Source organism: Rhopilema esculentum, chromosome 10 (genome assembly GCF_057945365.1).
Source record: "Rhopilema esculentum isolate cy_ngs chromosome 10, ASM5794536v1, whole genome shotgun sequence".
NCBI classification, from domain to species: Eukaryota; Metazoa; Cnidaria; class Scyphozoa; order Rhizostomeae; family Rhizostomatidae; genus Rhopilema; species Rhopilema esculentum.
This window is the reverse complement of record NC_142824.1, coordinates 12,779,535-12,802,068: the sequence shown is the minus strand read 5'-3', so window position 1 is coordinate 12,802,068 and position 22,534 is coordinate 12,779,535. Positions and strand designations below refer to the sequence as shown.

General features: G+C 36.4%; 2 protein-coding genes across 4 annotated transcripts; one reads left to right on the top strand and one right to left on the bottom strand.

Annotated features, from left to right (window-relative positions):
* The first annotated feature begins 1,111 nt into the window (after positions 1-1,111).
* LOC135693650 (uncharacterized) lies at positions 1,112-15,015 on the top strand. Of its 3 annotated transcripts, none has more exons than XM_065212181.2 (2): positions 1,112-1,269; positions 9,860-15,015. In XM_065212181.2, the coding sequence occupies exon 2, from the start codon at positions 9,988-9,990 to the stop codon at positions 12,535-12,537; it is 2,550 nt and encodes an 849-aa protein (XP_065068253.2). In that variant the 5' UTR covers positions 1,112-1,269; positions 9,860-9,987; the 3' UTR covers positions 12,538-15,015. The 3 variants fall into 3 exon arrangements, with proteins under 3 accessions (XP_065068253.2, XP_065068266.2, XP_065068259.2); XM_065212194.2 differs by lacking the exon at positions 1,112-1,269 and adding an exon at positions 7,236-8,125; XM_065212187.2 differs by lacking the exon at positions 1,112-1,269 and adding an exon at positions 8,158-9,676.
* Positions 15,016-18,490: 3,475 nt separating this feature from the next.
* On the bottom strand, positions 18,491-22,255 carry LOC135693709 (uncharacterized). The gene is made up of 3 exons (XM_065212257.2): positions 21,820-22,255; positions 20,941-21,094; positions 18,491-19,404 (listed from the first exon to the last, which is right to left on the bottom strand). Exons 2-3 carry the CDS (start codon positions 21,084-21,086, stop codon positions 19,155-19,157), a joined length of 396 nt encoding a protein of 131 aa, XP_065068329.2. The 5' UTR covers positions 21,087-21,094; positions 21,820-22,255; the 3' UTR covers positions 18,491-19,154.
* Between the last annotated feature and the right edge of the window lie 279 nt (positions 22,256-22,534).

Genomic DNA, 22,534 nt, shown 5'->3' with positions numbered 1-22,534 from the left:
TAAGTAAATATCTATAAGCGTAGAGTGCCTACATCATTGGTGGTGAGGTAGTGGGACTTGGGGCTCGCGCTCCCTTCGTTTATTTTTACAGGGGACTTAGACACCCATTAGAGCTTTTTGATGCAAAAAGAATTTTTGGGATCATGGAATAACAGTATATGTTTTCGATTTTTATTACGGCGATTTTGCTTTTACTAGGAATCTAGATTCTCTATGAACATCTTGCATATAGTGAACTCCTTTTCAACATGTTCATTTTAATTTTTCAGTGACCACTGGAAAAACTGAAAGCCAATGGAAACACGAAAGTACTATGTTCCATTTGAAAGCAAAGCAAAAGAATTGCCCAAAATGTTTCACCAAGAAATTGTGAGGAGAAGGAGGATATTTTAATCTTACAACCGTCTTTTTAACAGCATGGAACGCCCATTCCAAACTTTTGGTTGAATAAAGGCAGTTCGAAAAATCATGAAGTTTTATCACAAAGGGTACTTTCCCAATATTTTAACCTTCCTCAACATTTCTTAACCAAGTTTAGACCAAACAAAAAATCGATCCTGATTACACCCAAGTCTGCAGAGTATGGCAGTTCTCGACGAGATCTCGCGCGTGCAATACTCATTCACGCCACGTTTTCCGCGTGCAAACCTCTCTTTACCATTCATTCGGCGTGCAAATATAATTTTTTAATAGCGCTGTAGTAAGCTTGGTATGCAATCAGAAAAATTTGGCGTGCAGGCGTGGCATTCAACACTATCCTGACCTCGTGCGTGCGTCTGCCAGACTCTGTTCCTTGGATTACACGGAGCTGTCCAGTTTCCATACTGCTCGACCTGTTGACGTAATTAGTTTACCCTAAACCTAACACTAACCCTACAGGCCCGTCGGAACCGGGGGGGGGGGCTGGAGCCCCCGCCAATAATTGTCAAGCTGTATTATGTTTCCTTTATAACAGTGTACTGAACGAGAAGGAAAACAATGGGCAGACCCCCCCCCCCCCCAATATGAATTTCATTCCGACGGCACTGACCCTAAACCTAAACCTAACACTAACCCTAAACCCAATCCTAACCGATTACACCAGTACAAAACGGTAGCCTCAGTTGGGAAACATCACTGCCTTGAAACGAGACAACAATGCTTCTTGACATTTGTTATCATTCCAAGTTTTGACAGGAAAATCAGATTAGGGATTAATCGCATGCGATAATCAACTGGAGGAAATCGAGGGAGAAGGCTGGCTGAATTACTGGAAGGCAGTTACTGGAGGTATGTATCCACTGAAATTTTGCGATCATCATCCTTTACGCTTTTATAGAGAGGGATAGGAAAAACTTAGCAACCTTCGGCTCGCTGACTTTTGCACAGGAAACTATATTGATGGCCCGCACACTGTCGCCTTTCAACCAGAATCTATTGGGAAAAAGCGTACGCAACAGATTAAAACTAAAGTAAAGCATTTTTAACTTTGAATCAAGCTCCGGTCGAATAGTATTCCGAAAGTGATGGTGCGCTAGTCTATCTTAGAATATTTAGTCCTGTTTAGAAGGCGGTTATAATCTGTATTGTTAATTGTTGCGAGGGGTAAATTGATTGATTACGGTTTACTGATAATCCATTGTCTACTGGCCGAAATCACTTGTTTTCATGATCAGGCCCATACATAGCTTGCTTCGGTGAATTTTCCACAACGACTTGTAGCGATTCGACGTAAAGTTTATTAAAAACAGTAAGGGAACGTCACAAATCACCGAAGAGGAAGGCAGAATTAGCACTTTTTCTGTCAAATTACCGGATTCATTAAGAAGCGGAATATTTGTTGATAGTATTTCAAATAATTTCAGTTTCCGCTATCAATAAAACAAAACAAAAATGTCACAACAATATATTTATTTCACAGCAGTCAATTCTAACATAACTCGAAAAGAAGTAAAAAATGTCAGTGAAATTAGTATGCTAAAGTGCAGTTAAAGTAAAGAAAGGATTTAAATTGAGTGTTCTCTTATAGTAAAAATTGTGGTGTTTATTTCTAAAGGCATAATTTGTTTGAATATTTTTTTCTCCATTGGAAGTTTCAATGTTGAACTGGTTTCCTAATTATTTTTTTTAAAACAATTAATTAGAGGCTATGTTGATATATTTGAAAGTTAGTGGTGTCAAGATAAAATAAAGAATTTGGTGATGCTTAAAGGAAATCAAAGGATACCTAACTGTCTTAAGCTAACTGTCAATGAAAATCAACCAATAGATGAGCTCACAGACAGCTCAAGTCACTCTAGTACCCCTAGATTGCCTTTGGTTCAGTTTCAAGTATCAATTAAAATCTATTTACATTGCACTTATTTCTGCTAGAATTCATTCAGCACACTTTGTGTTACTGAATATTTTGGCACATCAATGGCTGTGACAGAATTCCTCAACTATTGTTTGTTGTGTGCCAAAATAGATTCACAGATCTAAATATAGCTTGGTACATTATCTCACATGCTCAGCTTTTCAAGTATTTGTACAGATTAATAATGTTTTGTGGTTGAGTATCATAATTGGCAAGGAATTAAGATAAAAGCCAAGATTTTCACTGGTATTCAAAAGACTGTTTTTTCTTTATTTGGCTTGTTTTTCAAAAGGGCAAAATTTTCATTTCAGTTTTTTTGTTGCCCATGTCTTGGTGAAGATATATTTAGCACACGTTTCATGAAAACGCAAACTCAACAAGTCACATCTTTCAAGATTTCAGCAAAAGGCCTACTTAAGATAAAGCAATCAAAACATTTGCTTTGTGGTACATTGGATATTTTTCAAGTTTCATATTTGCAAGATAATTCCTTATTCCTAAATCAGTTTACATATTAGGAGTTGGCACGTTTTTAATATTAACAGTTTTTAAAACTCATTTTAGTCTTGATTTGTTGTATTTGGAGTTGTGAAATGTTGCCTATCCTACTTATCCAATTGCTGGTATATGTTACAGTAAGCATTTGTTTCTGTAACCCCTTTAAAATAAACCAGATTGTAATCAAAAGTGACTCATTTGCAGTGCAACCAGGCCCATTGCTATAAGAGGGCATATGGGGTGTGACACTCTCTTTCAAAAAAATAGTTTTCACCATCTTGGGATGCTAAGTCGGCAAAAAAAGGATGCCTCACCAATTTTGTCAGCTAATGGGGCCTGGAAACCCCCCTTGAGAACAACAGCTAACAACAGGCCTGAGTACAACCTTTATTATCAGATGTTGTTAATTTAATACAAACTTTGGTCTTGCCACAAGCAATAAAGCGCACAGTGGTGCAGTGTTTATGTCTGTTCTTCATCATTTTGTATTAAATAAGATGTTGTTTTTGCCAACCAGTTTAAATATTGAAAAACTCTTTGTATCTTATTCTTTGTTAATAACAGTAGGTTCTTATCTACAATCAAGGATAATAACATAGTTATACAAAGAATCTTTGTTTTTGCAATATCAACAGAAAAAATAATGGACAGTGTTATTGACACTAATTCAAACAATGGTTTCAAGACAATGATGTTTGGGTGATCTTTTTGAAAAATTGAATATGACTTTTCTTTTAACAGAACTTTCATGTTTTTATGGGGAGGGGGTGTTTCCTCCCCACAACAGGAAACCATCTAGCTTACTAAAATTGGCTTTGAGTTTTGCCAAAACATCAAATTAATTAGTTTAAAGGAAGTACTAACTCTATAGTTCATTCAAGATGATAAATTGGAAATCTTATCATATCTATAATTTCTACTTATATATTAAGTCCATCCCCCATGTTTTGACTTTAAGGAACTGTTGGTAAAAATCAAATCCTTCCTTCACTTTGAATAATACCCGTAGCAAAGCATTTTCATGAATATGCTTGTGGCCTGGTGTTTTAAACAATGTACAACAGTATGAATACCATTCATCAAATCTTTATTGGTCTAATTTCCTAATGGATTTATGCCACCTGTTTGAGTAAGGAAATCAGTTTGAAATTTGAAACATTGTGCACAGTTAAAATAGGTTATTCCTAACTGTGTTTGTAATTCAGCAGATCATTATCAAGTATTGATCTCTGCCATTTGCAAAGCCAACATGGCTTAAGTTACCTGTAATCCTCATCACATGATTTAAAAACAGCAAGAAGGAGATTTTCTGAACCTTGTATCCAGAGGAAAGGGCTGTTGCTATAGTGAGGTGTGGTGGTGTGACACCCCTCTGCAAAAAATTTGGTTGAAAAAATGAGGAGTTTTTTAATGCCAGACTGTTTTGTCAGCAGGTTTTCAGGCTTGTCAGCAAATAAAAGATGGCTCACCCACTTTGTCACCAAAAGGGACATAAGCATATCCCCTAGCAAAATTTAGAAAACTGCAAAAGATCAAACTGGAGGTTCAAAACTGTACAGCAGAAAATGAGTAATATAATTATGTAGTCTTTGTTAAAATTACACAACATTTAAATTTTTCCATTTTACTTGCAGTTTCGGCTGTGTTGAGCAAAAATTTTAATACTAAGAATATTTTTGCTGATGGTACTGTTCCATTTTCAAATAAACATATCTGATGTGAAGTGCTGACTGATTGCTGATGATCTATCCCTGAGGTGATTTTGACCATAGGCCTGGTTATTTAAAGAAACGTGCTTTCAGAAAATAAACTGAATATTTTCAGAATGCCTGACAGAAATCTAAGCCCTTTTCTGACAAACAAAAGAGCACGCAAGCTTGTGAATTTCGAGAGCTCTGTGAGTAATCCCATTGATGAATCTCTGGTCAATGATTTGACGTCACGTAGGTCATCATCTCTACTTGCCAAAATTCCCTTGATATTTCAGATGTTTTGAGTAATCAAGATTTTCTTTTGTTTTGAAATCGAAACTACATTAGATACCCAAAGTATTGTGTTGCAGTGATGGAAACTGTTTTGGAGAGAACTCTAGATAGATCTCTATGTTGCAACCAGGTCACGCAAAGAAGCAATTATATTACTTTTACAGTTTCTAATTTGTAGAATTTTAACGAAAATTTCAGGATTTTCTTTCTCACTGGAATAGTTTTGTCCGGTTTTGTCATTAAACTGTTTATTTCATTTTGTTCGAACATGGTGGCTAGATAGTGTAGGAACATTAATGTAGACAAGACGACTGCCTGTGCAAAGCAATTTCTTATCTTGCATCCACGAGTACCCGCATCATAAAAAAGGAAATCTGTTTCTAGCCGCATGTTTCTTATTAAAATATGCATAGCATTGTTACTTTGTTTGAATTGAAAGGCTTTGATGCTGCGCATAAGAATCGTGATATACGTATCGTTATCGAGTTCAAATCTTGCATCCTAAAAGATTTCCGGGTCCGCCACACGACCCGAACGTGTGAAATTGCCCTAGGCCAATTCCATATCCTGTATTTGAGCAAGTTTCCATTGATAAAAAGGTTACTATTGTTCAGAAAATAGCTCAACCGCAAACTCAGGATTTATTTCAGTCACACAGTGGTGAAAATAGAATCTGTGCCAAATTAAACGTGTGTGTCTAATTTCACGCGGTGAAAGTGATGACATAGCAATAAAATTAGAACCATACAATGGAAAGCAGATATTTTCCGCTACTTAATTGAGAATTTACTCATTATGATTGCCTAAGTTAGAGGAAATAGATAATGTTGTGTTTTTTCGTCCCGAAAGCTTTTAGCCCTTATTCCCAGCCCATGGATATGTTTGTTGGGCCAAGGGGTTGCATCCCCTCCCCCATTTTATGACAAAAAGTTCACTTTTTCTGTATGTCCAAAACAAGTCTATTTCGATAGATGGGGTGTGGTAGGTGGCATAATCACAAAGCCAAGCAACAGGTACAAATAACGAATAACATAACAGGACCCACGCAATTATCAAGGAAGTCACTTAGTTAATCTTTTAGGGAATGTTTAAAACTTTTCATATGGGGAGGTCTAATCGAAGTTTATGGATCGGAGCCTTGAAAAGTCTGATATATCTTGGCCGTATTCAATGATTGGACTTCATTATAATGCGAGCTTTGATCAACTTTTTCACTTGTATCGAATTTTGTGTCATTAAGACTTTATTCCTCTCTTATCTAAAATATAAAACATAATTTTTCATGTTAATTTGGACCCGTACAACTCTGCGGGACTTTTCGAGGTATCGTCTAAAGTTATCAATTTGCAGCCTCGTAAATGTGTCTTGCAACACCATTACGAGATCGCATAACGAAAAAGGAAGGAAAGGACACCATGATGAACTGAAACTCCGCTTTGGGACTTTCGAGAATGTCGAATCTTGCTTTTAAACCTTTCATATAGTTGCTTCTCATTTACATGCTAAATGCAAGCCCTATGAGGCCTTTTTTCATAAACGAGCATTCCTTTTTTATCTGAAAATTCACGACTCGATGTTTGTATTATAAAACTTTCTTGAAATACTCTGAAGCCTAAAGCAAAAATTTTTTAAAATAATTGCTATTGCCTAAAAATTAAGATATTCAATCAAGTAAAATCAAAGTCTTTCCTTTTTGACTGTTTGAAATGCTTGTTGGAGAGACGAGCGAGCGAAAATCTTCAAATGAGTGTGGCAACCCTCCGTCCTGGAGTCAGAGAGCAATAATAACTTCGTTACGTGCACATGCTCTTTAACTCCATAAAGGGTTGCGATACTCGATAAAAACTTTCTCTTACTCGTCTCCCAAACAAACACAGTAAAAGTTGTTTACCGTTTCCGGCAGAGTTTTCCAGGCATCTGGTAATTTCATTGTTCGCTAAACTTGTTAATCTGAAATTGATCTATTCGGTTATTCGCTGTTTGAGAGCGAATAGATTACTTGACCTAGCACAGGATTAATGAGTTTTGTATATGTAGCAGCATTACCTAAGAAAAAGGCGTCTATGTTTTTGTGAAGAAGGTGTAGGGATGTGGTATTAATAAAAAAGGGGGCCTCCTTAAAAATTTCGTTGAGTAAAAGTAGTGCATTTTAACCAAGTTGCTCAGGACGCTCTGAAATACATCATGATGTGTTTTTTGAAAATTTTCTCTCGTGTTAACTAACCAGGGCTGATTTTAATTGGATTTTCAACCGTGCCACTAAAAATGTCATGCAAAACTGTTATTTAGTGGTCAAAGATAAAATCAATTGTATGAAGTTTTATAAAAATATGTTTTAAATTATGAACACGTTATCAAAAAAAGTATCGAGCCTCGGCGAAAACTTTTTTAGTAAGAACTATCGGAAATAGAATTTTAATATGTCTTCCACAAATATGAAATATTTTTCAAGTCAGTTTTTCGATTCTTCCCAGTTGCGTCATAGTTTTAAATGATCAAAGAATAAACTTTGAATATTCCTGTAAAGAGAGGTGTGTTATTTTGTCACGGCAAGTTAATCTGCATAATTTTTCGGAGAATAAAAAATAGAATTGAGACCCCCTCCGCAATTTCAAGAAGATAAGAAATCTTGAATTGACATTAACGAATAATGGGTACGCAGGGTTGCCTTGGAGGGGGGCTTGGGAAGCTGGGCCCTTCTTGTTAAGGTACAGCGAGCAAATGTTTGGCTGGACGAATTCTGTGCTATTAACCCTATTATTATGCTATAATTTTTCCGAGAAAGAGCAATTTCCTACCAGTCTCTTTGGATCGGTGGATTGTTTTAAATGATTTTATATGCACAAAAGCATGCATATTTGGTGTGGTTCTAGGTATGGCCTCCCAAAGTTGCCAAGAGCACAGTCCCCTCTTTACTTTAAGGACAGTAACCCTGTGGGTAAGGGTTAGGGGCTTGCCCAATTCCCGTCCCTCATTCCACGACGTGACTGAATGATTCATACCGATTAACGAACTAACGTACTAGAACCGTTACTTTTCCACGATAACGGCAAAGGAGACTTTGAATTATCCGGGCAGGATGCTTGTTGTGAATGAACACTATCATGGGTTGTCCGACTCTCCTGCTGTCCGTTTGAATAAAAGCAGTGGACAGTGAGTCATTGGCTAGTACCGCGTGGACACATACTGCTGTGTTTTGTTCAATTTTTCAACTGCTGTCGACCATGCTCAAAGCAGTGATGTATATAAGTCTATTTGTTCTAACGGAGAAGATCCTTACTTTCAAACATTCGAGAAGTATAAACTTGTAAGTGATAATATTTATGTATATTATAACAAGACTATAACAAAAAAATTTCGTTACATCGTATATATCGTTTCCTTTTCATTTTTTTCAGTGCAAGATTCTTTCACATTATAAGTTAATTCCGGGTTTTTAAGAGAACCGATTTATGTAGAATAGGCCATTGAATACTAACTGAGTCGCTATTTTCTCATGAACTTTGCCGAATTTCGGTGGCAAGTGGGTTCCATTTTTGTCCATTGTGGCGATGCGAGTTAAAACTATTCGCCGACGGTATTTAAGGCAGATGTGAAAAGTGACGACGAGATAGAAAATAGGCTCACAGTTTTTAACTAACAAATCCTCTTATCTTATTCACTGACGATCTACTTACGTAGTCTCTATGCTATTCAAAACTGTTAACATGGAGGAAATTTAATATCAAGCGTTTGTATTTTTACTTTCAAATACGAAATTATCAGTAAAGAATGGTTATGTTAAGAGTATATTTTTTAGAATTTTTTAGAATATCGCAGCTCTGAAAGAATCAAGGTATTCCTATGAAAAGAGTGTTCTTGGGCTGTTTTATACTGAGAATAAATTCTAGACGTAATGCATTTGTAAACCTAGTGATCTGATATCCTCTCTGTTAGTTCTACTTTTTTTGATATCAAGGCGATTTTTGAATCAAACCTTGCAGCTTATGTTTTCGTTGCTTCCTTTTATACATTTTTGCTTCTTGAAAGTGGGGGGGGGGCAAGGCTAGGAAAAGTAGGGGGCCAAGGCTTCTTACCTCTTTTACTGCAGCTCTAAAACTACTTTCTTCTCAAAAACTGGGGGGGGCATGGCTACCCCGGCCCCCCATTTGGCGCGGGCCCTGTTGAAGGTCATGTAATGACAATCTTGGCTATCAGGTTAATACATAGTACATTTGCGCGGTTGTGTTTTAGCAGAAACAGTCCATAGGGAATATTCAACTGTCATCTGCTGGGAATCGCAATGTTGTAAATAATGCCCTTTGAGAATAAAAAAGCGGTAGAGGAAAAAGAAGACTCTGTTCTTCTGCCGTCTTTCTCATTCATCTTATAATAAAACATATATCCCAGGGTGTTTTCTTTTGCCATGTCAAACTGTCTTCTCGCATTGTGTTTTCCGTCTCCTCTGACTCAGTAAGCTTATTTCTACTTTGTTTTTCTCCTACATGACTCTGATTTTCTATTGAAATTTCATTGGTTTAGCTATATTGATCATTGTTTTGCACCATAAAGGCCTTAAGCAGTTGGATTGGCAAATCGGCTAACAAGCCTTGTAGCCCTTATATCCCACAGTCGATTGTTCGCTTGCATAAAACTGTTATTCACCTGTCCTTACGTCATCGTAAGTCCAATGGTATTTGCATGTTTAATATTTTATGACGTTTGATTAAGATGCTGCTTGTTTTCAGCTGGGATCAAAAGTTTTTCCGATTAATTCAGGATTTGTTGTTCTTTGAAAAATTGACTGAATTTTTCTCAATTCTGAATACCTGCAAGAAGAAATCCTGAAGGACGGTTGACTGATTGGCAATCCTATTAGGTAAAACTGTCTGAGCACCAGACTATTTGGCGATAGTTTCGTTATATTGGAAGTATTTAGGCCCAAGCTTTAAGGGCGTGCACCTCTCTTTCTGTATTAGTACGTGAGCTTATTCAAATGTCTTGTCGCTATTATCACAATGTTGAATTTTCTCTTATGTTATCTGTTTACTTGTTTTAACAGATGAAGTGGGAAGACGCGCGTGAGAAGGCTGTGGGAAAACAAGATCGGTTTTCGTAATGTTCTCAACCGGAGGAAATCCTATGCGTTAATTCAACTATTGGGTCACGTTCACTATCAAGATTTCGACAATGATGAGGAATTATTACAAAGTCGTTGAGGATTTTGAAGCTCCGACCATTGTCAACGGGAGTTGCCAATCAAATGGCGAGCTGCTTGCGGTCGAAAAGGGAGATATTATTGTTGATGTAAAGCCGTATAATGATAATTCGGTTGTTGGTAAGACTCTGGTATCGCAGAAGTTCGTGCAAATACCGAAAGGCTGTATCGAAGAGTTGAAAGATGATGATGAAGACGATGAGGGGCCTAGCGAAAACGAGATGTCTTGTGAAAAAGAGCGACAAGAAATTGCAGAGGAGGAAAAAAGATCGTCATCTGTGTTTGCTAAAGAATCTCCGATAAAATCACAAAATATCGATGAAAAACATAGGCCAACGAGCATCGTTAAACCGTTTGAGCGCAAAGGCGATAAGAACCAGATCACAAGCGATGGTGAGTCCGAAATCGCAGACGAGTATGTGCCTTTATCGCCGAATCTAGTCACCAATCCTTTGCCGAAGGCGCCACCGAGATCACGCCGGAAGCGAGAATCGAACGGTAATCACGAAAAGTTTCGCTCTCGTGAATCGGATGAAGGATACAACAGCTGCAGTCATTACAGCGGGGATAAACAACCGGACAACGAGGATATTGTCACAAGAAGAAGCTATTGCAATACAACAATCAGTGAGGCACCGCTTTTGAGCAGTTTTCGAGAAAGCCCGCAACGGGCCACAAGTCCGCGGCCTTCCATTCAGGATGAAGATGGATATGAAATACCCGCGTTTGCACCGCGCGTCAGCATTTTGAACGGTGAACTAGCATCAAGTGAGGAAAAGGGTGTCATGTTAAAGTTGATATACCAGAGAAAAAGCACAAATTTGGATGATACGCAGACCGGATTCGCATCTCCAGATTCTGTTAAGATTCCTTTAGATTCGATTGGTGAAAACTCAGAGTCGGTGTATGAAACTTGGGCGACGGATCAAAAATCATCAAATCCATCTCAAGATCGGAGGAAGTTGCGAAAGGAAAGGGTTTTTGTGTTGCTGTATTTTGCAATAAGTTTTCTAATAGCTATTGGACTGTTTTTAGTGATGCTGCATGTGTGCAAGACATCCCCACTCCTTTGCTTTACAACGGCAGTGAACGTTTTTGCAATTGTGTTTGTTGGATTGCTAACAATGGGAAAACGGCGATGGCTCTGCATTGCTACTCTTTTGGCCCCAAGTTTGTTTTCTAAGAAAGTGAAAACTGGGCTGTGTATAACACTCTGTGTCTTGATTATCACAGGCCCGGGTTGCAATGTCGCTAATAATCTGCGTATTGTATGGAATTGCAACTCGGCTGCGTCAAATGCAAGTGACAGCATTCCGTTAGACCAAAGTAGCTACGAGCAGGTTGTCAAAGCTATGGATCCCTACATGGCCAGGCCGAGGAGCCATGATTTGGTGAATGGAACAGTGAATTTCACCAAGAACAGCTCTCCGCATGAAAAGAGTAAAGTTAAAACATGCAAAAATGCGCTACGTACAGCTTTAGAAAATGTTTTGCCCGTATGCAGTGCTGAAGATAAGTCATGTGTAATGAAAATGGTAGAACCTCGCTTCGGCGACATTTGCCAAAATTTCAGCGGGGCAAAGGCGAAATGTTCTCTTAGCGAAAGAAAACAAAAGGCAAAACCAAAGCAGACGATCAGAAATTCAATTTTCAACTTGAGAAATATTTTGCTGCAGATGTTACCATTGCTACTTCTGCTTTTGGTTCATGAAGCTTATTGGTACAATAGGGACTATTTGTCAAATAAAGAAATGGACAACGTTTATATCACAGGCAAATTGCAGGCACTTGATTGCGAACGAAAAGAGCGTGGAATGAGAAATAAACTTTTTCCATTGAGAAAGCTTGAATTCCGCACATACGTTCTTCCTTCATCGTTTTTGCAAACATCACAGGAGGTAAAGCAAATTCTGAAGTGGGTCATTGTTTGGTTGTCGCTTGGCCTAGTCGTCTTGCTAACTATTTTTCTGGACAAGGGTGTTTACGAAGCATTATCATATCTTAACGAACACGCTTCAAATCAATGCCCTATCGCCTTTACATCCCTTGAAATGGACATCGTTTACTCGATTTGCATAGTCCTAGCGTTACTTATAATAGCTATAATTTTTCAAAGCTACGCCCTCCGGTCACGAAGTCGCATTTGCTCGTTTTTCTATCCGAAAAAAGAGTCAGCCAGGGGTGTCTATCTGTACTACAAGATTTTACACGATCGTGCACAGTTCTGGAAAGCTTGCAAAGAACGTGGCAGAATGCTGTCAGAGGGTCGGAGAATCAGATGGAGAATTGGAATCGGCCACAGACTGTTCCATGCCCTTCCAATGCAGATTAGAGATCTTATTGAAAAGCTGTTTGTGTATCGTTGCATGATTTGCAACAGTTTGTCTGCCAGAAAGACAATTGTTTGTCGTGATGAAGACTGTTATGCAACATTTTGCTATGAATGTTATATCGATATGGGTCAGACCTGTATCAGCTGCCGACCAAGTGCCGCTAGAGATTCAGTTTTTAATTCAATTTAGAGTTCTAGGTTCTTATTTATTTGTTAATGTTATGTTTACAAAAAGAGAGATTAATGAAGTACGTAGGCTTAAAAAGAGAGGATTATCGAAGGCTTTCATTAATCGATGAAAAGCTGATACTAAAGATTGTTTTAGTCTTACTCCCGCCTAAATGATACTCTGTCGTCTCAGTGTATATGTTGGACAAATCTTAGGTCTCTGACTCCCTACCCTTCCCTTCGAATACAATGTTAGTATCTACCCCTAGGTGCAGATTTCTGTTACTTTTTGAATCCCCCAGAGCAGTATGAATCGAATTCTGGTAATGCTAAAATAGCATTTAGATGCATTTATAATTGTTATACGTGTTTACTTAAGAAAGTAGAAACCATCTTTGTATGTATGTTTGCTTCCTAAATTGATATGCACAAGCTGCAAGCAGAGATAAAGCTTGAAAAAGAAAAAGATAAGTCTTTAAACCAATGCTTGAAAACTATCTGTGAATTATGTTTCATCGACTAATTAATACCATTTAGCATTTGAAAATTTCATCTACACTATTTCATCTTCAACATGTACTCCCTTACGAATTAATTTCCAAAGTGGGTCATGGACTATAGATTCTAGTTGTGCTTCAAATTTCGTTATAAAGTTTTGTTATTTATGATAGGTTTATAAGCCTTTAAATAACATTGGCAGATCACTCCATGGAAATCTCGAACGCTTTTGGTGGAATTCCTTTTGTTTTTTCTGAAAATCCCTCTTAATCTTTTCTTCTTGCCAAAATCTAGTACGTTATTTCCAAGGATGAATTGCCCCTCGGTTTTTAGTAGCCGTCGAGTTGAACCAGCACCATGTTTTTTGTTGTGGTTTTTCCATTTAGGACATGCGTGCTTGTCGTTAGAGATTTATCTTTTATCTTAAGGAAATAAATTTAAATCTATCAGATAATTAGGAATAAACCCGATATAGGGCTTTTCATCCCTAATCTCAAGTCAGATTTCCTTTTTGGATTAATCTACGTTTTTGTTTAAAAGCAAAGGGAAACCAACAAAGAGCGTGGTAAAAGGTATTTTTGATAAGAGCATTGCAACTCAGGTAATGCGCAAAAATGTTAGGCAGACCCCGTCTGAAGTAGATTTTTTAGTAACGCGAAACATTTATTTAATTTCTGGACAATTTTAGCGCTTTTGACAGTAAAATATTTTGTATTGTCGAATTGCAAAGCGAGAAAACCAGAACCTTGTAAACTGTTTGTATCACGAGAAGGCCCAACCAAGGCACTAGCGCCTCCACAGTGTCATGAGACTCTTCGGCTGAAAAACAGAAGGTCCTCCTCATCCAAGCTTTTGCAATAAGCGGATTTCAGTTTGCCACCAAAGGCATTATTGTGCACAACACTTGTTGTTTAAGAGAATTTGTGGTCTAAAAACCAAGGTCATAATTGCAGACTTTAAAGCAACGTTGCAATGCTTAGCTGTAAATAAATTTGTCGTCTAATGTACGCAATTTAACTCAAGTTTTGATCTATTGTCGAGAGCAAGCTTTGTCAAATCCTAAGGGGTTTCTTTCTAGCTATTAAAGGCAAATGAATAAGAGCTTCACTGTCCCCATTTTACTGACAGAAATAAAATAAGATAAATGCTCCTTGGAAGTAAAAGCTAGTTTAAGCAAACTTAAGTGCAGTTGTTGATATCTTCTTCAGTCTCACACACGTCTTAGGCCTTAACCGTTTGAGGCCTAGACCATAGAGATACTGAATTAGATCTACTTTTGAGGCCATGTGCTTGCCTTAGATGAATAGTGGACGAACTCCTCGTCTTTAGGCCATATGATGGTTTTTACAATCAAGGAATGCATATAACATAAGTATTATGTTTTAAATTAACTCTAGATACAGAATAGACTGTTGCTTATCATTTAAACCATTTCCTCTTCTTTGATTAAAGCGTGCACTTTTAGAAAACAAGAAGCGAAATTGAATACAGAAAGAAAATAGGTATTTACATACATTGGAGCTGGCCTATGTTGATTATCTTTACCAAAATTGTTGATAGCAAAACTTGAAATCCATGATAAAGGCGTCAAAATTCAAAACATCTAAAGAATTCTGTAAAAACGCTCGAGGAAGCATCAATAAAAACCCTTTTTACGAGATATCAAATGTAATATCCTCAAAAGGGCCTCTAAACAATAACAGCATTACATTTGTTCATGTGGGACCCTCCGTTGTCATTACCTATTTCTCCGTTGTCGTGAAATAAATTTTAAAAACAAGATTGCTTATTGTCAATGGTATGTCCAGAGATTTCCTAGTCCGCTGCTCTCTGGAAGAGCTTCTCTGGAGTTCTTTGAAATAACTCTTAAGATAGAAAGTATACTTCATTCTTTAGAGATATGATGCTTTATTTGAGAGTCAATTACAGTTTATAGTTTTAAATGTTGGTTGTTGTTTTTACTGAAAATGTGTTTTTGTTGCATTACTCTGTTTTTGCAAGATCTAAGTTTGTTTTTTGTGTGGATTTCCTCGTGTGGAACATTAGTTTTTAAAGCCAGTGTGTTGAGATTCATCTGCCAACATGTTCGCACTGCGAACGAAAGGACAAAACACGAAAAAGGAATATGTTAAAATGTTGAGAAACTCGCGTTTTTCATGTTGAAAATTGTTGAAGATGTTAAGAACAGCGCCAGTTTCAGTATTATAGATCCTGTTTACTTTGCAGCGGACGAATATGACTGCAGTAGGCTTCCCTTGCCACACAGCTTTTGTGCGGATAGTCATAGAGGTGTTTTGGAGGGAAGCTCAGGAGGCTCAACCTTCTCTTTTTAATTTCAAAATGATTTTGAAGCTTTGATGACAAACCTACTTGCCAACGAATTTCTCTTTATAATGTTATTAAGCTTCCATGAATCAGCAATTTACTGTTGGTGCTAAGCCGAAAGGGAGGAGCCTATCACGTACAGTAAGTACCCGCAGATAAGAAACTCCTTGTATAAGAAACAGGCTTCATTTTCTTCAAAAGGGGCTTCTTCTATTGAAAACAACTTTAGACCTGAAGCTAAATTGTTTCTTATTTCACGCATAAACAGTTAAGCTTTATATTTTCTGTTTATGCTTTAGAATGATTGCAGTGTGCGTATTCTATTGATATGATAAATTATACGGTAGATTGTGTATTTTACACTACTACCAGTTATATTGCATGCCCGTCGATAGATGGTACTGTCATAGCTTGATGTGATTTGACCTGACAGAGCCTGTTTATAAGAAATTCAGACCCTGATGATGAAAAATCTCCCAGAAAGTTAATGAAAAACTTTCCGAGGCCTCAGTTTATAAAAGCGGTTTCTTATATGCGGGTACTTACTGTGTATGTATATGATAAAGATAATGATTTATTCAATGTTAGTTGTTACAATAGTGGAAAAACACTAATTAAGACTAACATGAAACAATTCCAAGGATTTCATTTACTGCAAAAAGAACACGTGCATTTATTTTCATGGGACCAAGTTTCACCAAGATTTTTTATTTCTTTGAATTTCGGGTTGTTTTGCTTTTCGTATCAAAAGGGGATTTTGTATACGAAGGTTGTTTCTGGTTTTTTTGGTGAAAATAATCTTTCATAGAAATAGGATTGTGATTTTTGGGATTTTTCTCATACTTCGAGGGCTACGATTCAAATTGATTGAATTATTGATGGAAGTTTCCTTCGAGTTGGCGATTAGTTCTCTACAGCAGGGTGAATAGTCAGAATACGCTGGTCGTAACGCTCTCTCGTTTATTCTCTTTAGTTTATCCTGACTTGCTTTGCTGCTACACATTAAAAAACATAATGTAAAAGAATCTATATTTTTTTATTCCTCCATATGATTTGCTGTTCGTTCAAGTGAACTTAACTGCGTGAATACTTTACTACAAATTTCATCAAACAGGAGTATCAAACTTGAGATTTTTATCAATTTCCACACCATGTAATCCTACACGGCTATCTGCTATCATCTTAAAGGCAGTATGTCCCCCATTGTTCGCAGAACCTCTTTTCATGGCCACGATATTCAAGCATCGTTAATTCAATGCACAAATAGACAATCAGAATGAAGAATCACCATAGCGTAATTTCCCTGAGCATCACGAAGGGGACAGACTGCCTTTAAACTCATTATTAATTTCAATACTTTTTATATTTCTACCCCTATTTCTAATTGTAATAGCTTCAAATTTAGACGGATTTGCAATGAGAGTTCGTTCAATTTAAACCATATCCATGGATCTATTAGCGTTTGTCTTTATCAGTTGTAGTAGCTCATTAGCATTAATTGCAGTGACAGAAAGTGTGTAGGCATCAGTGCACAATGATCAATTGTCAAGGCAGCAACAAATCTCATGTTGAAAAGCAAAGGGCTAAGCATCCATCCTTGCGGTACTCCTTGTCTAAGCCTACCCCAGGTGCTGTAGTGCCCATTAACTTTGACTTTTGCATTCTGTCGATGAAGAAATCATGTACAAGCAAGAGAGAAAACTTTTTCTACTCCGTAAGTATGTAGTTGCCAAAAGATCTTTCGGTAGACAGCCTTTAACATCCAAAAGCTCTTGATAAATTCATAGTGAGCAGATAACTTTCTAACCATTTTTTCCAGTCCTCGAAAAGTATAAATAGAGCATGCTGGGAAAAAACGCTCTTTCTATAGGCACATGAAAAATTTGAGACTTCTTTTCAGAAAAAGGAGGGAGTTGGGGAAGTCTATTGCTTTTTCAAATACTTTTGAAGATGCTGTTGGTTGACATGTAGATCTAGATAATTTTTTTGCTAAAGCAAGAGATTCCCTTCCCTTTCTTCAAAATCCGTCCCCGATTACCTTGTTAGGGCTTAGCTACAATTTCCGCCAAAAGTGTTGGAACAGTCCAATCCACTTTTCTACTAAACGTCCCCCCTTCCCCCCCCCCCCCCATATGCAATGTTGGATTCCGACTAGAAAATTACAACAAATGAAAGTTGGAGCGCAAATTGTGTAACCCATGTTTAGCGACATGTTCATCTTCCTTCACAACATTGTTCAAGGGGGGAGGGGGTTCCGTCTACTTGAAATAGGGAAATGAACTGAAAAATATACATTTATTACGAGTGCAATCGCGGTGTTTCAGCTACTTTTGGCGGCCATTGTAGTTCACTGTTGTTGAAGTTTTGTTAAAGGAGGCCACATACCAGGGGAAAATGGGGCCATTGATCGCCGATAACCCAGACCATAAAAATCAAACTAAACAAAACGTTGAATCATGGAGCCACTGAGTTTATAAATAGGAGCAATCATGAAATAAGTTCCTATTGATAATGAACACTAACTTTTCGAAATAAATAATAAGTGAGACGTCAATAGTTCTAATCGCACGTCATTCCAAAAGTGTTAGCTTCCATGCGAGTACAGCTGTCAAACAATCGTTCTAGCCATCTAGATCTTAACTTATAAAAAGAGGCTTGTGGTAAAATAAGATGACGTTTTTATACAGACGCCAACACGTCACAATCGTCAGAAAAAGCTTAGTCATTTGGAACTAGTGGCAGCGCTAGCTACTTCTGAGTGGGCGGGAAATGGGAATGACCCATGACACCACACCCTTTTTATCTCGTTTCAATGCTTTAGATGTATTTTTCTTAGGCAAATTCTATAAAATATAGCCTAAAGCTGCCCAATGCAAAGTTATTAATTTTTAGACGAATTCTATGGCCGCAACCGTATGGAACATCGTTAAGCAAAATCAAAATTAAATTGGGGTAGAAACAAGTAGAGGTACCCTGAAAATGTTTTTTCCAGATCCATTCTTTAACTTAAAAGGTATCTCTAAGGTATACCCTTGGCATTATATACATAATACTTTGTTGGACGTTATTGGTGTTAGAGCTACGCGACTGGTTGCAAAGTAACAGGGTAGAAAAAATGAAGCAGGAGAGTCCGGACAGACAGACGATTGCTCTTTTGCTAGGAACAAAATTTTGTAGGTGAAAGAAGACATTTATAAAAAAACTATAAAAAACACTTCTTAAGATGCCAAATAAAATAAGTAACTTACAGCAACAAATTCTGGAAATAAACTACAATGTATGTTCGTAAATAGAAATTCTCACCTAAAAAGGTTAGCCGTACTTTGAGAACCCCAGATAAACTTTCAATCCTCTAACCACCCCCCTCCCCTCTCTCTCTATGGATGCTCGCTAGATTTAGAAAACTAACCATGATAGGAGATTGTGAACAACTGAAATAATCTTTGTTTGCAATTTTAACTTCACTGTTCAGGGACAATTGTAAACCCCTTCTAAACTGAAACATTGTAAATCATATGAAATTCCCGCCTTTATTGACAAAATTTACTGCATGGGCAAAAGAAATGATTAACCTACAATATAACAATTGATAATGCGTAAAGTACAAGTATAGAATGTGTTGTAATCCAAACATTCCATCTAGTGCAAGTAAGGGGAGGGTTGCTTGAAAATTGGTTAAAACAAATACACTAATACAAATTTCAACACAAATATACTAGCTCCAAAAACAGCGCCCATCGCTCAACTCTGAAATAAAATAGCCTAAATTCCTTACAAGCTCTATCACATTACAAAATGAAAGTGAGTGACAAAAAGTTACTTGGATGGCAATTTCTTGATCCCCAATTGTATCAGTTGATCATCTCTGCCATCTTGAAGCCGCTCGTAACAAGCTACGACTTCGTCACCTGCGGTCAATCTAAAGCGGCCGAGCGGTTTCTCAATGGCGATACCACTAGGGCTGTAAAAAATCCACCGCATATCTTCTTCCTCGTCATTCAAGATATTGTTAAAGGCCGTGACAACATCGCCAACGCCGTTAATGTACCTTGTTGTAAATCCGTATCTGTTGAGAAAGGTATTGCAAAAGTTAACAATGAATGGTGCAGCAGTGCTACAGTTACCTTCAATATCTCTCCAACAGGACAGCCCCCCCTCAAACAGACAGCTTCCAAAACGGATACTTCGATGCAACATGCACAAATTTTGTCTTTCTGGGGTTCATTTTTCTGGATGAAGATCACAGAAGTGTATTTGTTTTTATGAAGGGTAAAATTTCCAGATTTCCAGACAAAATCAGAAATTTCACACAAACGATATTCGTTTCATTTTAGCTTCGTCTTTATATTGTAAGATTTGGAAAGTCCGTAAGATTCGTCTTTATACTTCTAAAACATCTTTGTAAAAAAAAAAGAAAGGGAGTGGATGGGGTACAAAGAAAAATAGTCGGGGGTGGCAAATTGGAATTGAAGAAGTAAGGCCTTTCAGATCCAGACAAAGGTGATACTTAAAACCTTCCACTTTTGGTTCATAATTTCCTTTGAGGGTCCGTCATAAACCGATACAGAATTTTTGCAATACACTTTGCTAGATCATGTACCAAGTAAAAGCAAAACGAGCTTGAAACCAATTAGCACTAACATGCTTTTCTGCTTTCCTGGTACTTCTCTAGAACCAGGAACCGTTTAATCTGTTTGCTTCTATGGTAACAGAACTGTAAACATGCTGAATTCAAAATTCCCAAAGACTTGAAAGTTTGCTTTTATATCATATCAATAATTGTACTTTACTATACTATACCATGTTATGTTATATTATATTATATAATACTTTACTATACTATATTATGTTATGTTATATTATATTATACTATATTATATTTTATTACATCATATAATATTATATTTTACTATATTATATCATATTCTATTATATTATATTATATTTCATTATATTATGTTATATTATATTTTATTATATTATATTATATTATACTATATTATATTATATTATATTGCATTATATTATATTATATTATATTATATTATATTATATTATATTATATTATATTACATTATATTATATTATATTATATTATATTATATTATATTATATTATATTATATTATATTATATTATATTATATTATATTATATTATATTATATTATATTATATTATATTATATTATATTATATTATATTATATTATATTATATTATATTATATTATATTATATTATATTATATTATATTATATTATACTATATCTAATTACATTGTGTTATATTATATTATACTTATATTATATTATCATATTGGAACATCAAACGCAAAACGTAGAATCAACAGAACCATTAGTACCATAAATTCCATCATTTAGTCTCAGAAATAAAGTTAAAACTAGGCGCAGAAAAATTTGTCTACAATACTTAATCCCCAGATTCATGAGGCTTTGATACCCAGGGTAAACCAACAGGTTTTACACAAAGGTATACAGAGTATACAAAAATAATAGGGCTCTGTCCTTATGGGATCAATCACTATTTAACCATGATTTAACAGATCGATTGACACCAAAGTTTTTTAAATATCATAGATACATACTCTTGATGAAAGCGAGCAGCATTTCGTAAGAGATCTATAATAGTTGATCCATCGTCAAGCTCTACACTTAGAGGATGCGGGGTGTCCACATCATTTCTTTTCCCTTTGTACTCAACACGAAATTTCACCCTGAATGTCTCACCCATGATGTGCTCTACAAACGAAGAGAATTAGAATCTTTTAAAGCATATTTTACAATACGAGTTCTGTTCTAGAAAGCATCAAAATAATCATTAGACTACAACTTAATGCTCCCTTTTTATCGATATGCCAGTGCGCTGAAACCTGTAAAAGTTGTTTGGGTGCAGAACACACATGATCTGCACCCAAACTCCGGCCGGCAGCCATATAGTTTATTCATAAGAAATCAACTTGATTGCTTGTTTCCGTTCAATTTACATCCAATTCTCATTCAACTAATTTGTTTTTCTTTCTTTCTTTTTTTTACTTTACTTTATTTACTAGTTTTCATTAGTTTTACTTTATCGTTGATTGAAATTCCTGGTTTGAAATGAAAATTCATATGTCGTATGCTTTTGTCTATTTTACAAGATCTCATTAAGTTCTTGATCAAAACACATTAAAACTTTTGCCTATTTGGAAATACTTTATCAATTTCCTTATGATTGGAAGCGTAAATCATTTCGATGTTGAACGAAAATCCTTAACTCGTCCCATGTAAAAACGCCCAAGTGCTAATAATGGACGGAGATAAGGAAACACAGGACCAACAAACATTACTGGTCAATACCTTAGTTGTCTGTCTTGTGTACAACAAACAACATTTTCCTGGCAAACACACTGAATCCATTTCTATTTAAATTAGCGATAAGGCTTGGCGAGGAGGAAGCGAAAAACACAAATAAACGAACAACTTACCATATACAAACTTTCTTGAGTGCCCTCTCCCTTCTAGAATTCCTTAACAACGTAGGAGCTTCGATATGAACAGCGACCTTTTCAATAGATGATTCAATCAAAGTCCTTTCTCTCTTTGTTTCTCTAATGATATCACGTGATAGGACAGGGAGTTGGTCCCTGTTGAATATCGTTTGTCTGCCATCAAATCCCATTAAAACTATACAAAAAGCGATTGTATAGTTGGTTTTAAATTTTCTATTTGATTGTTTACTAGCTGAAAGCTTCCCATAAAGCAAATTTGAAGACAGGCGAAGCAAAGGCCGAGAAAAAATACGTTAGTGAAGGTAACAAGAAGGTTTTAACGTGTGAAATGAGATTTGAGTGTATTTCTTGAATAGCACTCGTTGGGTGCGGGAAATATCAACAGAGAAGGGACTGGAAGCATGATACGATGTAGTTATTTTAGGTTGTCACTCGCAGACAGCTTAAAAAATGTCCCGTATAATAAGCAAAAACAAATATATGATTCATATCGAGTGCCAAATCATTCCTGAAAATGATGTACGTGATTAACAATCACTAGTGATTAATTTGTGATTAATGCAATTTTTTGTGATTAATGTGATTAATTTGTGATTAAAGTTTGATTATTTTCGAGAGCTAAAATGATTTTACTCAGTGATTTGCCCCTCGATTTGATCACAGTCGCTTTTTTAATGCTAGAGCTGCTCAT